This window comes from Microtus ochrogaster, linkage group LG3 (assembly GCF_000317375.1).
Source record: "Microtus ochrogaster isolate Prairie Vole_2 linkage group LG3, MicOch1.0, whole genome shotgun sequence".
NCBI classification, from domain to species: domain Eukaryota; kingdom Metazoa; phylum Chordata; class Mammalia; order Rodentia; family Cricetidae; genus Microtus; species Microtus ochrogaster.
Genome location: NC_022029.1, coordinates 13,316,454 through 13,334,162, shown reverse-complemented (window position 1 = coordinate 13,334,162; position 17,709 = coordinate 13,316,454). Strand labels below are relative to the sequence as shown.

The following is a 17,709-nucleotide window of genomic DNA, read 5'->3' as shown; positions in this document are numbered from 1 at the left end:
AGGAACAAAATGACGTCTGTACTCAGGGCTAAATGAATTGTGGTGGCCAGAGCTACAGTGTCATTCAGAGACCTTCTGCTCATTCAAGCAAGATCTCAAAACTTCCTCAAATAATCTGCAATAAAATATTTGAGAAAACCGAAAAATTGATAACAGTGAGCTTTTTCTTTCCCTCTCTGCTCCCTCCCCATCTCTCCGACCCTGCCTTCTGTGATCTCTCCCCCCCCTCTTTCTCTCTCCCCCTCTCCCTTCCACACTCCTCTCTCCCCCTCTCCTCCCTCTTTCTAGATAAGGTTGTACTCTGCAGCTCAATTCACTCTGTAGCCCAGGCTTGCCTCAAGCCCACATATTCTTCTGCTTTAGCCCCAGGCCCATCTCTCTGGTTTATTTTATTTTATTTGTTTATTTATTTATTTATTTATTTATTTTTGCATTGTCTTTTCTATTTAAACATACTGTAGGTAAGTCCTTTGTGATTTTTTTTTTTTTGGCCAAACTAACATTTATATTGTTATTTTCACTGAGTCACTTTAATGCCACTGCCCAAACAACATACATTGAAGCAGAGTGGAGGTTTGAAAGGCCTGAGTCTTGGCTGCATTTTGATGGCATTTTGTCATCCATTGGTGAGATAAATCCATCAGCATCATCTTCAAGATGCTCCAGAAAACACTGTGCACCACAGTCTGTTTTCAGCGTGACAGTGAAGTCTGGCTTGGCGGAGCTGTCATCTTCTGACGCATCCTCTTGTTCCTAGAGATAAATGGCAATCCAAAAAAAAAAAAAAAAAAAAAAAAAAAAAAAAAAAAAAAAAAAAAAAAAAAAAAACCGAAAAACAAAAAACCTCTGAGCATGTTTTGGAAGAATATGCTTCCATTACAAGTGTCATTCAAAAATCACCTAATTAACAATATTCACATGGTTTCTTCTCTATTTTATTAAAATGGTAGCACCAAGACTAAGTATGGAAGGCAAAGCTGGATAAAGCCAGGAGGCATTTTCTACCTCAGCAGGGTTTTATGTCTTTAATCTCTGCTTGGCCCAATGAAACAACGCTTCAGTATTCTTTACAATATAAATTGTTTTAAAATGTCAGACAAAACTCGATTTTTAGGTAAACAATTTTAACATTTCTTTTTGTAAGTGGAAGTTAACAGTTCCCACTTATGCTAGTTTTACAAAACACAACTGAGGCAGCATATGCCCAGAACCTAGGGAGATACAGCTGGCAGGCAACACCCACCAGCCTCCCTCTTCCCTTCTACCTCCCCTGGATGAGGAAGATGAAGGAGAACAGACCCAGAAGCCCAGGCAGAGCTTGGGTCTGAATATACTGCTTCAGAGCTTGACCAAAACCTATGTAGAACAAATGTCTGGTGAATGGTCTAGCAGTTCAGATTTCAAAGAAAGCTGTTAGCAAACATTTTACAGCTGGAAAGGGACACCAAGGAAAGCAACAAATAAGAACTTAAGATTTCATTTCTCAAAAGTTCTACTAACAGGCTGGAGAGCTGGTCTCCAGAGATAGTACACACACACACACACACACACACACACACACACACACACACACACACACACGCACACTGTGCACAGACATAGTAAATAAAATCTGAAAAGTCCTCCTAATTATATTCCAAGTCTGGAGAGAACTTGAAACACCCTGATGATTTTTTCAGATGAACCTAACAAAACTACTCTTGGTGGTCTTGGAAAACCATGGGGAAAATTACATACCAAAAAATAAACATTGTAACAAGCTCATAATGGTAGATATTTAGTATAGCCCCCAAATAATGCATATTTGGGAACAAGCCAGTGACCCTAGTACTGGCTCCTTTAAACCAGTTATCCTTTTTTTTCTTTTGATAGGACTGATGTATTATCTGGATTTTGATAAAGAACAAAGTGCCCAGAGACCCACCAAAAGCAAAGGTGACTATTAAAATTTCAGCCAAGATGGTGGCATGAACCTGAAGGGAACAGTCCAGAGCAGGCTCTTTGCCCAAAAGCATCAGTCAACAGCGATTAGTTACGTAGATGGCGATAGGAAGGGAGCAACCCCATGCGCGTCAGTGACAGAGTGGACATGAGATCCAGCTTGCTGGAATGCAGAATCTCTATTTAGGTTACTACATATAGCTTGATAACGGTATAAAAAGAAGCTGGAAAGTTCAAGGTTCTCTAAGTAGGTTAGGAAAAGGAAAATCTGGATGAGTAGTCAATAAGAAATCCACAGACAAGCATTATGGGATCACAGGATCCCTCAGCACAATGGGAATCACATAGAGATGAGTCACGGACAGTAAGTCTCAATGGTGTGATTTTATCCCCTATGTATTTGCAATATCTAGAGACATTGTTGGTTGTCAGATCTAGAGAGGGGTTGGTAGCAACTTGTGGGAGCCCTAGAAAACATCCCACAGCAGTTACCCTGACCCACTGCTGAGAATTTGACCGGCGAATGTCCAAAATGAGCTGTTGACAGTGACAGTTACGCAAGAGACAGGGTTTTGAGACTGGACAGGGTCTCTGCCAGCAGGTAAAATAAGGCCTGGCTCTTGCTGTGCTGTCCTGGCTAAAACTAGATCTGGGGAGACACAAATAAACTGACTTGTGTGTGTGCCCCAGAGCCAGGGACTGCTGAAGGGCCACATTCCATGGAGAGCAGTAAGAGCTTAGAGAAAAGTTTCTAAGGCCAGGAGCAGGGTGGGAGGAAGTGGCACGTGGCTATAAATGTGTAGAGAACTATGAAGAGAGGCAGCCATGTGTGTCTTCCCTGGCCTTCCAGAGTGGGACCGAGTGCGTGTGCAGAATGTAAGGGGCTATACCAGCTACAACACATTAGTGTTCACTGTGGATTATTTTACACTTATCAAAATAACACATTCTAAAATTGCATGATATACAATTGTATTCTATTTTGTCATTAAAGCTGGTTAAAAAGCGAAAAAAAGGTGTTTCGCTGCTTTTGTTACTCAGTTCATGTAACACGCAGCCTCATCCTCCCACTGCTCTGAAAGTGTCTGTCTTGAGAACAGAATCCTATTCCATCTTGTTTTAGAGGGTTCCTGGAGTGGACAGGAAAATTCTCCGGGCTTTTTGCGGGTTGAAGGCCTTCAGAACTTTCAGAACTGGAGCTGGCTCTATTTCACAGGAGCTGGTTTTTTCCCAAAAGCAAGCATAACCAGGGACAAGTTTTAAAGAAACCACTTAGACTTGGTCTTTTCACCTCCAAACATAGTAAATTGTAAATTCTATTAGATCTCCGATGTGTTATCAAAAACACGCTAGTGGCTATGTCTGATTAGAAGAAATGAACCAAAGACAGCTGTATTTACAAAAGCAATGTAATCACTGCAAAATTACGTACAATTTTGAGCACGATGGGAGCCAGTGGGCAATAAGCCACAGCCAAAATATTCTCCTTTAAAAAGTTTTGCAAAGGAATAAGCAGGGGTAGATTGGCATTGTCCAGAGGAGCATCATCAGGGCACCTAGCAGTTACTTAATGAGCTGATCATTAGCTGTCACATCTCGCACGTATTCACGAGCATGTTTTACCTGGTAATAAGCCCATTATACGCTGCTGAGAGAAGCACGCTAATTTTCGTATACAAACTGTCCAAATTTGCCCAATTACCAAGATTCAGATCATCTGCGAAACTACCAGATGGACAAAGCGTGTTGCCTTTCACTGATATCAAAGCATATTGTAAGAAAATAGCTGTAATTTTGGAGATCTGATACAGCACACCAGCCCTGATGTTCCAGGGCTGCACTCATAATTTTGGTTCTATTTAGTAATGCCATTAACAGGCTCTGTCTGTCTCATACCTTAAAATTGGGTATTGCCTTGAGGGTTACCTTATTTCAGGCAAGGAAATGAAGCTTCCTATTGATCATCCTCAATAGATTATTCTGAGATAATCATTCCTAACCACCGGTAATAAATCACGACTCTCGCCTTAGAATGTCACAAAAACATGACAGGCTCTAAAATCTCGCTTCTGTCTTCTTTGGCCCTAACTAACTTCGAAATTGTAAACATTATTTTTTAAAAAAACGAGAACAACAAAACAAGGTGAGAAACAAAACATTCTCTGTGATCAAAGTAAAAGCAAAACAGAACAAGTTAACAAAGAAGAGAACGGTAGGAAACTTCGGGAATCGGCAAGGTTATAATAATATAAGTAGGCCACGAATCTCCACAGCTGTCTCGGGAAGCTACTACTTTGTAGGGAATGCCTACTAGAACCACTGCCCAGGGACTGTCACTCCAGGTGAGGTTAGCAGGGTAGAGCTAGCACCAAGCTCTTCACCTTTATCTCCTTGAAGAAGGAAGCAGTTTCGCCCTCGATAATCGGCTGCAGCAAAGGGCTTCTCCGTTTGCTGGTGGGGGACCCCTGTGACAGGCATTAACAAATAGGATACATTATGAACTGCTTTTCCTCGCCGAATAGCTCTCAGACCGTTCTACATACCAGTATTTACTACATCTTATAACCACTTCCCACCCCCAATAACACCCCCTCCCAAAACCTAATACAAAGGTCTTCAGTGCCCACACGTACTAAAGAGAAGACAGAGTAGGGTGTAATAGGATGTAAATCTGTTTTGCAAACCAAACTCTCAGGAATCCCCCAAGGAAAGCACTTACCCGCACCCCCTGCTCCCCAGCTCCAGCGACTACGCCTAACTGTAATTGGCAAAGGACAGGAGCTCAAGGTCACACAAGCCTGTGACGTTCATTGAAGCTCTCTGTTGTACATTCACCTTATTTAGGAGCCCTAAGTGTTCTTAACTGGCGAGAGGCAATGGCTCCTTACATTAGTCATCTTACCAATCAGTTTCTTCTGCAGGAAGTGTGCAGAAGAGTAACACTTTTTAACTGCACCTGCCTACAGACGCTGGATTCTCCCTCTCCCATAAAAGTAAGTGCGCCACTAAAATACCTGTGAGAGACGACTCTAGGCTTAGAAACGAAGAAACGAAGGACACGATTTAATGAAGCACTGGATAACAGTAGCAGCTAAGGAGAACAAGCCTTTTAGTTGTGATATCAAGCCAAGGCTGTGACATCAGACAAGGCCGCCGACTGAATCAGGCCATGCTGCTCTCCGAGATGGACAGGCATTACCAGCCCTGCAATATCTAGCCTGGGGAGGGGATTCTCAGGTAAAAGACTTCTCACAGCCAGAGAGGAGCTGTCATTCTCCCTTGATCGGATCAAATCCAGGCGCTAACAGCAGTTATCTCTCAAGACGCCGACCATGGTCGGCAGCTTGCCAAACACTACGGCTCCCACTCTCTCCTTCCACTCCCTTTCCACCCCCATCAGCTGCAAAACAAGGACCTTCTCACTGGAGTTCTCTAGAGGGTCCCCCTCGGGCCGAGTTCTTAGGGAGTCATCCCTCAGTGAATGGGGGATAGGCTGTAACAGAAATCAGAAGCCACTCTTGGGAATGAAGAGCCTGGAGAAGGTTCAGCCTTCCCTCCTGTGCTGCGTCTCTAAGAAATGGGTTTAGGTGCTGGCCCCATGAGTGCCAGAGGAATGTATATATGATCAAGTCATTCCGCAGGCGGGAAGACATGATATACATGGCTGGTTCAATTACCACAGACTGACCTTTAATGAGAATGACAGGTAGAGTCCTACATGCATAGGTGGGGCTCCTCCAATAGAAAGGGGGGTTACACTCACAAAGATAGCATGGTCAGAGCCCTGTGTTGGTGAGTTTTTGTCAATTTGGCACCATCTACAGTCATCTGAGAGGAGGGAGCCTCAGTTGAGAAAACACCCCCATTAGATTGCTCTGAAGCATATCCGTGAGGCATTTTCTTGACTGATAGGGGAGAGTCAGCCCACGGTGGGAAGCACTACCCTGGGCAGTTGGTTCTGGATTCTATGAGAAGGCAGGCCGAGTAAGCCAGGGAAAACAAGCCAATAAGTGGTGTTCCACTGTAGCCTCTGTATCAATTCCTGCCCCTGGGTCCCTGCTTCTGGGTTCCTTCCCTGACTTTCTTTTATGATGGACTATATTACTATAAGCTGTACTAAACCCTTTCTTCCCCAAGTTGTTTTTCTAGGCATGTGCTCATCACAGCAGTAGTTGAAACCCAACAAAACCAGGTGTTCTTAGAGTAGCCAGGGGCTGCCAAAGGAAAGAGAAAGAATGCACTCACCATGATGGGGACAGCACTGGCCCGGGACAGGATCTGTTTGACCAGTCGGTACCTATCATACAGAGGTTTCATAATCTGGCGCTCAGTCTTTGTTACCTGAAAAGTAAGACCAGGACAAGTGGGAAGCCAGCTCCCAGGTTATGCTGTCCCTTGTCCCAGCATGCTCTGGACTTTTGTGGCCCTAAGATGATACAATTTACAAAACTTAGTCAGACGGATATTAGTCAATAATATTTAGCCAATAAATAAAAATACTACAGGTTTACCCTGCCAATCATTGGAAACCACCCCATTAGTATACTTTCTTCTATGTCTGAATAATGTGCTATGTTCTTAGCCTACTATGTTAAGTCTAAAACTGCTACTTAAGACTCAAGGTGGGTGGCCGTCGAGATGGCTCAGTGGTTAAAAAGCATTAACTGCTTTTCCAGAGGACCTAGGTACATACAGCAGTCGGCAATCATCTGTCACCAGTTCCAGGGGACCCACTGCTTTCTTTGGGCTTCCGTGGGCTCCAGGTATGCATTCACATGATGCACAAACATACATGCAGGCAAATTACCCACACATGTTAAAAGTAAGTAAATAAAATGTAAAACACTGGCACCCCCCAAAAAACTAAACCCAGAACTCCCTAAGTGGTGATGGATGTGAGAGGACTCAGCAGGTCAAGTTGCATATTTGCCAAGCCTGATGACCTGAGCTTGACATCCAGAACCCAAATGGCAGGAGAACCGACTCCCATGGGTTGTCTTCCAACCTGTGTATGCTGTGCTGCGCCTCCTCCCAATAAATAAGAAAATGTAAAAAAGAATCCAAGAAACTCAAGGTTCAAAATCTCTGAATGGTTCATTATCTCTCTCTCTCTCTCTCTCTCTGTGTGTGTGTGTGTGCGTGCAAATGTTTCTATTATAATGCTTGTCATATGGTACTTTGATCAACTCATTCAGCTGCAATTATTCCACATGAAACTGTTCCCTCTTAAAAGTATGGTTCTGGCAAACAGAGAGTATTCAAGGAACTTCTGTTGCTGGAATCCATTGGATGATTCATGCTCATTTCCTTCATCTGGCACGCGGCTCAAAATCTCTACGCAGCAAGAAAGAATCCAATCCGGTTTCCTTGTATAGGATTTGAAACCCTTCATCATTTACGGCTTCTCTCCTCTCCACTGTACTTCAAACTCCAGAAAAAGACTAGATTATCTCATGCCTAATTATGTGTGATTCCCTTTACAAGGAAGGGGCTTTCTCTCTTCTTTATTTGGAAGTTGCAGATCATAAACCAACTGGGTGCAGCCCTCTTTCCTTGTGCCCCATCCTGAAGAGAGATTCTTGTCCTCCATGCCAAAAGAGGCCCTATCATACAACAAAAGTATATGCTCAACTATGTTCATAGCAAGACAGGGTTTTTCTGTGTAACAGCCTTGGCTGTGCTGGAACTCACTTTGTAGACCAGACTGGTCTCAAATTCACAGAGATCCACCAGCCTCTGCTTCCCCAGTGCTGGGATTAAAGGTGTGCACCACCAAGTCCCACTCACTTTTACATTCTATCATAATTGTTCACACATTTATCTCCTGGCTCACAATCTAGCCTGTTGAATGTAGGAGCTTATGCTTTCATATCCTGAGTAGGTACTTTAGTACTTCATCTAATGGAAACATTCTATAAATACTTGCAATGTTAGTGAATGAACCTATCTAGGTATGCCCAACACATAGATTATACATGTATTCCCTTTGCTTCCTCAACCTCAATGTTCTATGAGGCAAAATCTATTTTTAGATTTGGTTGCTGGGTTTCTACATTCTATTATTATTAAAAGCTTGAGAAAGTAAGAGTTTCTCAGGTAGGAAATCATATAAGACAAGTGGCTTTACTATTTTTCTTAGTCTTTAGAAGATTCAACTTCAAAGACAGTTCTGGATTATGGCAATATGTTGTCTTGTATGGTTTTTGTATATGTCTTCCTCAGCATGATCAATAGTAAATCACTTCGGATAAATTTCACCAGCTAGCAGGGTACTGCAAAACATTGTTGGTTTCCTGCTCTTAGTAATAGTAGTAGTAGTAGTAGTAGTAGTAGTAGTAGTAGTAGTAGTAGTAGTAATAATAATAATAACTTATCCAATAACTGTCCACACTTAACTAGAGACAAGCCCAGAGTAGAAATCACAAAGTTTGGACAGCCCAGTGTGCCTGCCTTCATGTTGTGAGGGTTTTCTCTTATCCTCAAACAAAACTTTTCTACAACATTTGGCTGGTGTTACCTGGATATACAGATGAATGGCAAAATGTGACATATTTACTGTGATGAAAAAGACAAAATTAGAGCCATGGAATCTTAGAGCTAGGCAAGCCTTGTTCTTTGAGGCTAAAACTGATCACTGTAGAGGGGAATGTATCCCCAAGGCAAGAGAGCTTAGATAACAACTGGGTGTACTGACTCCAGCCCAGGTTTCTCTCTACTCACAGATACATCAGCCCCGAATGAAGCAGGATCTAGCAGGGGGATCACGGGCTCTTCTAAGTGCTGAAGTTTGAACCCATAAATTTAAAAAGAAGCAAATCTTTTATAAGTTAAGAATAGTAGGGCATTTGTATAAACACTGGAATATCCAAAACAACAGCTAATCAGAGGTTAGTGTTTATATGTGGACTCATAATTTAAATGTTAACTTGACTATTCTTAATGTTGTATTAGTCAACATGGTTCTGAAACACAGAGTTAAAATATACCGGTGAGGGAACGAATTAAGAAGAAGCCAGAAGCACTGGTCAAACAACCCATTCTCTCCCCAGCACATTTGTTATGAATGGTGATATAGGGGGAAGGGACTTCAATTATTTCTTATATTTTTCTGTGACATCATTTTTGAAGACTTTCAACACTCTTGTTGAAAAAAGGACACGCTTTAATAATAGCTCACAGAAAATGAGAAGCTCACTTGTTTTTGAATGTCACACATGCCCATCTGCAGCGCGCTCAGCTAAAGCAAACAGCTTTGCCAAGAGCTGCGTAGCACATGACTGTTTGACTATGATCCTGATGGCCAATGGCCTGTTAAATTGGAATCTGCAGACTCAGAAAAAGCCACGAGTTCTGAACGTCTACTTTATGAGATAAGGGGACTTGAAATGGCAGCTTAGCATTGGAAATACGTGCACATTTTGTGTACTAGTGTTTGTTTAGGTTTAGGGTTAACTATAGCACATATCTAAGAAATAAAAGTCTACTTTGATTTTCAGATTGGCCATCTATCCAGGGAAATTTGCTTTCTCTCTGAGGAAGTTAGAGCATTGTGACCCCGAGAGAGGCAGACAGACCAGAGATCAGAGATAAATGACATTAATATTTGTTCTACAATTTGTTCTCTACCTTGGGAGATGATTGAATCTTGATCTATCTGAAAGGCAAGATAAAGAACTAATACTTTGTATTCTTAATAACAGGCAGGTAAACAGAGTACACTCTTCCCCCACTGTGATCATCTAATATCAAGCAAGCAGGAGAGAGGAGAACACGTGGTTGTAGTGGCAATGAGAACCGTTGCATTTACTATGCAACCCCAAAGCTGCGATTTCATGTTATCTGTTTCGAGCTTACAGGTCAGTATATGTATAAGTGTCTCTGTGTGTCTATAATTTCTTTTTCCTGCCGTGACAACCTGTAATAGGTATCTATCAACCAAGAGTTCAAAGGCTTACTTAAGCAGCCCCAGGTTTCTGCCAAACTACAGTTCTGAGGCTCAATATCTGCACTGTGGAATGCGGTACAAACCGAATAAAAATCTTCCCAACTGAAAGCCATGTCCACAGCATAAACAAGAACAGTAATAGCAAAAATCCCTCCGCCACACAAACCCGTGCACCAGCAATGAGGTTTGATTCACTTAGAATGCAGCTGTTTGCTCTCTCAGGTGGGGGGCATGGGCCAGGAAGCCCTTGAAGGACTTTTGTCAATATTCCAGCTAGAATCATCCTTGCAAGGGAAAGAACTACGCCAAGGGAAAAACAGTGTCACAGAAGCCCCCTGGTGGCCACAAGCGCCACACTTGCGGTCCTGAGCTTCCACGGCAAAGAGGCTCTCTTCCTGCTCACAGCAGTTCAGTTCTGCTTCTCTGGTCCTGAATACTCCAGGACAGAAGGACACAATTTCACAATCTATGAACTCTGGAACACTCGCTATTTGGTTAAGTGCCTTAAAAAAAATCTGAAACCAAACTTGGCTGAAACATGAACGTTATCCCAGAGTTCTAGTATCTTTCCACTTCAGGAACAGTCCTGAAATGAATCAGCACGAGTGCCAGCACTAACAAAACACAAAACAAAACAAAACAACAACAATAACAAAACCCTGATATTCTGAGAACTAAAATGCCATGGAGCTTGCCTGGAGGCCGTCTGTGGATATTCCCACATTGTGTGACAAGTTTTGTGCCAGTCACTGGGGATTAGTTAACTATTAGGTAAGCCCAGAGTCCTCACCCCTCCCCCAAAGCCTGTGATTGGAGGGATAGTTCTGTGGTAGAGGGTTTGCCCAGCCTCTGAAGAACATGGTTTAATAGTATGCCTTGTTTAAAATAGAGTTTAATATATTATTCTGGAAGCTTCTGTATTGAAAAGAGAAGATCATTTAGAAGAAATGATTAATTTCATTAATTCATTAAATTAGTAGTTACGACAGAGTGGAGGAAGAGTCCTGTATTTGTGGGCTTCATAAAAATCCATGAGTCTAAACTTCATGCTTCCTTAGACCTGCCCGAAGGAATTGCTGTTGTTGCATTTTTTTCTTGTCAACTCCCTGAAACGAAGACTATGAAGAGTAGTAGACAAGAAGCCTGTCTAAGTTCCCCAAGGAGGAGAGCAGAAGCCTGCCTTACTAAAAGCTTCCTAGAGTTAGCAAGAAATACCTAACACACACTTGCTAAATACCCAACAACCTCAGATGCTTCCTGATCTGATAAAAAGGTGAAGCTACAGTTGAACTTCCCAGTTGGGTTCTACACACTGACAGAAATCCTTTTTACATCGGGGCTGTGCCCTGCAGTGCAGAGAAACTGACACATCGGTCAGGTTTAACCCCTTTATAATATGGCTGTGGAAGCATCGAGTCTCCTTCAGCTTACAGGGGCTGACTTCCCCTTACTTCAGAATTTTATGCACTCTGTACTCTCCCCTCCATCCTTTACCTCCCTTCCTTTTCAATAGAATATTAGCAACTTAAGTTTAGTTGTAGACTAACTTGGAATTCAATTAAGTTTAAGATCTAATACTTAAAGAACTCTATTGGCCAAGCCTTCGGAACACTTAGAAAAAGAAAAAGAAAAGGCATCTATTAGGGGCACTATTTCCTGGATGGCACTAGATTATAGAGACTTTCCAAAACCAGACAACTGACCCTCGTGAGGAGGTTTGGTCCATCACATACCGGCCTCCCGTGGATGCTCTCATAGTACAGAAGGGCTTTCTGCAGAGCCACTTTCTCATTAGCAATCTGGTCCTTGGTCATATCCTGTGTAAACACAGAGGGAAGAAATGAAACGTGAGGAAAACGTTTGGGCACATTCCACTTTCTTTATTTTGCCAAGCTCATCTAATGGAAGCGTTAAAATGCTCTGTCCAAAGCTCACATGGGAATGAGAGCCTACCACTGGAAACACACAGTGCACAATACCATTGCCAACAGCTACCTGGATGTCATCAACACCTGCGTGGTAGGAGAGACCCACTGAAGACATGGACTGAGCTGAATGCATTCAGCAATAACCCCAGTTCCAGACTATACACTCCTAAAGGTTTGCATATAATCCCTCTACTCAGAGTCAAGCCACCTATTAACCTCAATAAATTCATTCTGCCGTAGACTCAACAGAGTGATCTGCTCTCAATCGGTAGTCAGAAACCAAAGCACTCACAGGTGAAACACAGCAGCTTCGACATGCTTCTGTACATGTGTGGGAAGTTTTAAAACGTATCTTTGTGCTCATAGGGATTTGTGTGACCTGCCTCATAGGGATTTGTGTGACCTGTCCCTTGTCCTCTTCCCTCCTTTCACTGAACTTGAAACTGTGACGCCAGGAGACAGCAGAGGAGAGGATCTCCTGGCTGGAAAGCGAGCTGACCACGAGGTAAGTGTGCAAAGGTTTCAGCACCAGTCTGCATGACCTGTGTTCTCACTGCATTGGCTGCACTGGTTGAGGATGGGCCATTCCCCCAGGCTCTCTAAGAGCATCACACCTTAATGTCCTCAGGACGGCTGGACTCTGCTCGCTTCTCCTGGAGCTTCCTCTGAATACATTCCAGGGTAGCTTCAACGCTGGGCTTAATGGCTTTATCCACCAGTTCTTGCTTCTTTTCATCTTCTTTCTCTAGCTGGGAACCAAAGCTCTTGGGGAGCGTGTTGCTTCGTTGCCGTGTCCTGGGGGTGAGGTCCTCTTCCGAGATCTTTAGTTTTGACTCTAGGCAGATAGATTTGGAAACAGAGATGCATGAGAGTGAGGTTTGCTCCACCCAGGTTGCTTCAATTGTCAAGTCAATAACAGCTTAGCTATGATTTCTTTTTCTAGAGAGTACTGGATTATAGTGTAAAGAGAAAATAAGCCAAACTAGTAGGCTCTCTCTTCCTGAATCTTCAGAAGTGTTTCCCAAACTCTAATTCCTGGAAAGTGTTAGCTTTTAGCACCTGAGTTTTGGCTACTGGGGCTTGGGCTCTGATTTTGGAACTGGACAGCTTTAATGCAGTTCCTCAAGTGCATGTAGACGTGCTGATTTAAAACCACTGATTACTGTTTTCCATCCAACCTACACACCCCATTTTATTTATTCCATATAGTTGTTTTTGGGACTAGCTGCTAACCACAGCAAGCTGTCTGAGGGAACGGGCCCCCACCCTTTTGAGATTCGTCTCTGATGACGAGCCACTTTCTAGCACTCCAGCAAGTACCCCTTCAGATTACACAAGTGCTTCCGAAGCACTGATGCGAAACCATCCTTCTAAGAGAAGTGTGTGCCGATGAAGACATGTTGGGGAATTCATATCTTATCCGATCTGGTTTTGGGAGACCATGAAAAGTCTTGGGATGGTGTCCCATAAAGATCTGGGAGAACGGGGAAGGGTTCAGGCCTGGGACACTCCAGAGCTGGCACTCAGCAGGACCAAGGGGTTTGTCTCCTGGTTTATTGCACACCAGGCTTTGCCAGAAGGTCCACAACTTCACTTACCTTTCAGCTGTTTCCGGAATTTGGCCAAGTCATTTGTCCACTTCAGAACCTCTGGGTTGGCCGCTTTATCACTGTGGGAGGGCTGGGAAGGGAAATGTAGAGTAAACGTTTTACTGCTTATTTCTGATATTTCCACAGATTTCCTTATGGGCAAATGAACGAATCTTTATGATCATGGATTCCTGTGACGTCCATATCCCCTTTTCTATTATTTGTGTGTTCCAGCTTATGAGGCCAATGGAACAGAAAGTGAAGGAGTTTGTGGGTATATATATATATATATATATATATATATATATATATATATATATACTGCCACCGCCATGGGAAACGCTCTCTTGCCACTGGCTTGGGAAAATGAGACAGAGCCAATAGCGGAAGGAGCCCGCAAGGAGGAAACTGTAGAAGATAGTCTTAAATCAGATTTTAGCTCAACAAATAAAATTCCCTTCTTTTATCAGCTTCTGGTATCCTCTGCGTCAGCGGTTGGCAACCTTCCTAATGCTGTGGTCCTTATACAGTTCCTCACATGTGCTGGCTCCAACCATAAGATTATTTCATTGCTAGTTCATCACTGTAATTTTGCTACTGTTAGGACTCATAATGTAAATAAATACCGGATATACACACTGACTGATATGTTACCCCCAAGGGGGTTGTGACCCACGGGTTTGGAGTCACCACCTGACGTGCTGAAGGATGTGTGGGTGCGAGGGGACCCCATGGAGAACTCACTCTGTACTTCCTTTCCTCTTCAAACCTGTCCTCAAACCTGCGGATCTTCTTTTTAAGGGTCTGGATCCTTCGTGTGAGCTGCACAGGTGTCAGGTCCTCTTGCTCATCATCATAGGACCCAAGGGAAGAGCTTCTCCGCCTGCAAAGAGCGTGGCCTGGGTTAGCAGCCCCATGAACGACCAGTAATTACGGGGAGTGGCTTTGGGGTCTGAGAGTATAAGGCACAGAGGAGTGACCCATCTTCTCCCCTTTGTAGAAACCAGGTGGATGGGTGCACTTCTGACTTGGCGCCCCACATACGCCAACTATTAAACAGGCCTGTGTGTCTTTCATTATCAGGGCTATCTGAAATGGGTTATAAGCTTGCATGTTACATTTGACAGAGCTTTGGAAAGGAGGTGCTGATTGGAATTCACAATGAGATCTGCAGTTGGGCCACAGCTCAAGTAGGAATAAGTAGGAATTCCAGTTCAGCTTGTGTATTAGGATGGAGAGCTCCGGGTGTGTCTCTCCACAAGTTCCCAGCTTAACTGTCACAAAAGGGCTGGCCGTCAGTGGGCTAGTCATTCTGACTGGTCCAGTGTGGTGTGACTGGGGAAGTTGCCCATCGACAGCATAGAACATACCTCATGAAAGGGTGGGAATTGGGGGGAGAAGGAGGCACTTCTGTGTCATCCAGGTACTGCCTGCTCTGCCCATAGGCATAGAACCTGGGGGACAGCATGGGGTCACTATCCTCATCCAGAAGCTGGTGAATCAGGCGCCCAGCCTGTGGGGAGAGGCGGGCTTCATCAGAGTCCACATTCTCTTGCTGCCAGGAAGGGATGGGCTCTGGAAAATACATGTGGGTTAAGAGGTGAGCATTGCTCTTGAGAGCATTGTTACCCAGTTTCCCTGAATGCTTTGCGGGACTGCCCTCCGGGTGGTTTCTCATTCAGACCCGAGGTCCAGAGTAGGCACTATATCTAACTGACATCACCACTGTACCTCATGCCCACCTCTATCTTTATCTTCATGCTTACTTCCTTTCAAAACAGAATTTCCTAGGGCTGCCCCAAGGAACAACCTGTAAGGTGTATATCCAATTGTGTATAATTCCAATTTCCCCAACAGATGAGTGAAACCTTTCCAATCAGGAGCACCACTGAAAGAGGAATGAGTGTCAGGGAGAGTGCATGTGCCCTCTGACTCTTCTGATGACTAAGGAGCCATGTCAGACTTGTGAGATCTTATTTACCAAGACTTTACAGTCTCTGTGTGGGTCATTTAGTAAGCCATCTCCCAGGGCCTCTCTGCCCAGGACATGGGATCTGCTGCTTCTTCCTGTACCTCTGCCTAGCATACAGGATTAACATGCTTTTCCCTGTGTCTCTCTACATGGTACATAGGATTAGCATGCATCTCCCTGCATCTCTCCGCATAGTACATAGGATTAACATGCTTCTCTTTGTGTCTCCTTGCACAAAACACAGGATTAGCATGCTTCTCCCTGTGTCTCTCTGCATAGCACACAGGATTAGCATGCTTCTCTTTGTGCCTCTCTTTATGGCATACGGGATTAGCATGCTTCTCCCTGTGTTTCTCTGCATAGCACACAAGATTAGCATGCTTCTCTTTGTGCTTCTCTGCATGGTACTCAGGATTAGCCTGCTTCTTCCTGTGCTTTGCCCTTGTCGTTTCAGAATTTGATCCTGGAACCATGGTGGAAGGAGAGAATCAACTTCTCAAGTTGTTCTCTGAGTTCCCCATGTTCACTGTGGCCAGGTGCAACACACCCCCTGCCCTGTACAAAACAGATAAATCTTAAGAAATGCTTTACAACTATATTCCAAAGATTTTAAAGCAGATCTTGTATGGCATGCCATTTTCCACTTGTAATACTCTGCATAAAAACTTCAAATGCACTTGCCACTTAGTGATCCCCGTAAGGCTAGTTAGTACTTGCTATGACCTTAGATTCTGGGAGTCCTAGAGTTTGAACCAGAGAACACCTAGTTGCTCCTTCAACTATGAAGCTTGAAAATGTATGCAGCTATGTGGAATAAATGTGCTTAAGCTTTGTATCTAGAAAGACAAGATTATGATCCCAGCATGTCAGAACCAGATTAGCCGCATTCTTAAACCTCGCACCTCTGTTACATGCTTACCCAGGGAAGCAGGTAACAGGCATCAAGATACAGATCCTTAACTCACCCCAAATACAGTGTATTTAAGTGAAGGTCTAGGCACGACTGACAGACTGACAAACACATACACACATGTACATCTATCCACACACACACGTTAAGTGTGCACATGCTTAAAAACTGCCCCAATGAGTCAAGTGCCCCCATGGTTGTCAAGTCTGAGAAGTACTGATTCCAGGCTTTTGAGAGATAAGGCTACTGGATCCGAAGAAGTTAAGTACAAGTCCCCAGTGAGTGAGAAGAGTGGGCCTGCCCTCTTGACTTCTAACTTCTAAGTCAGGGTTTTGTTTTAGAATGTGTCAGCGCTACAAACGTTAGTAATGACTGCTTGAAACTCAGGAAGACTTCACAGCAAAAGGAGGAAAGATTAGCAGGTCCATCTAAAATATTAAGTCATAAAGAACAAGGTTTGAAAAGTTTAAAGAAACTCAAGCTATCTGGGAACAGAGATAAATATTTTTTAAAAATAAAAATGTTCAAGTGAAAAAAGGCTTGTTTATTGAGGCTCAAAACATCAGGCAATGCATGTGAGTGGCTAAGCCAGGAGACAAACATCTCATTCTTTGGACTAATGGTATCAGCTAACTAGCAGGTTTAGGACTGAGTAGCTTTACCAGCATAGAAGCATGAAAACCTCCAGGAGAGGAGAGAGCCAGGGCAAAGGAATCTCCGCAGGAAACATAAACTTTAGTGTTAAGTTGCAGAAGATGAGACTGTTAAACTGACCAGACCATATCTTCTATTTCCTAAGATAAAAATCAAGTCAGTCCAGACTGGAAGAGGGTTAAGTCAGCCAAAGAAGCCCTGCAGCTGACCACAGCCGCTCCACAGAGGGGTAAACAATCGAGGGAAGGGAGAGCTGCTTTGGCGGGGGGGGGGGGCATGGAGCTTTGATATCACAAATTACGGTGTTGATATTGGCGTGAGAGCATGCTAGTTACTTTGACATTTCTATTCCTCAAGAAAAACGAAATACAGCTTGAAAAGAAGGATCTTACTCTTGATCCTGACCCCCTCAATCTGAATTTTCATCCAGCAGAATACATTTTCTAAAATGAAAACATCTTTGGGTTTTCAAGCATTTGTTCTCTATGGTCATGAGTTCATCATAAACCGACTGAATTAAGAGTGGTGCTTGGGAGCTAACCTGAAGCTGTCTGTCCGTTCTCTTGTTTAATGTAGCTTCATTTCGTGTCTCTGCCCTGACGCAGTCATTTCAATGACAAACAAAACAAACAAATAAAAACAAGCAAACAGAAAATCCAAATACATCCTTTCCTAGAATTACCAGTGTTGAATAGGAAATAAGACAGCTGAGGAATTTCTTGCACTTTCCTACTAAAGCACATAGGTAGGGCAGCTGAACCCATTGTTGA

General features: G+C 43.4%; 1 protein-coding gene across 1 annotated transcript in view; it reads right to left on the bottom strand.

Annotated features, from left to right (window-relative positions):
• The window catches only part of Fam13a (family with sequence similarity 13 member A), an 87,021-nt gene that overhangs the window by 4,888 nt on the left and 64,424 nt on the right, over positions 1-17,709 (bottom strand). Inside the window, exons 9-16 of the mRNA XM_005360560.3 lie at positions 14,774-14,978; positions 14,148-14,286; positions 13,413-13,494; positions 12,429-12,649; positions 11,620-11,703; positions 6,187-6,282; positions 4,323-4,406; positions 557-753 (exon numbers count right to left, since the gene is read on the bottom strand). Coding sequence (XP_005360617.1) covers positions 557-753; positions 4,323-4,406; positions 6,187-6,282; positions 11,620-11,703; positions 12,429-12,649; positions 13,413-13,494; positions 14,148-14,286; positions 14,774-14,978 — 1,108 coding nt within the window. The remainder of the gene's footprint in view (positions 1-556; positions 754-4,322; positions 4,407-6,186; positions 6,283-11,619; positions 11,704-12,428; positions 12,650-13,412; positions 13,495-14,147; positions 14,287-14,773; positions 14,979-17,709) is intronic.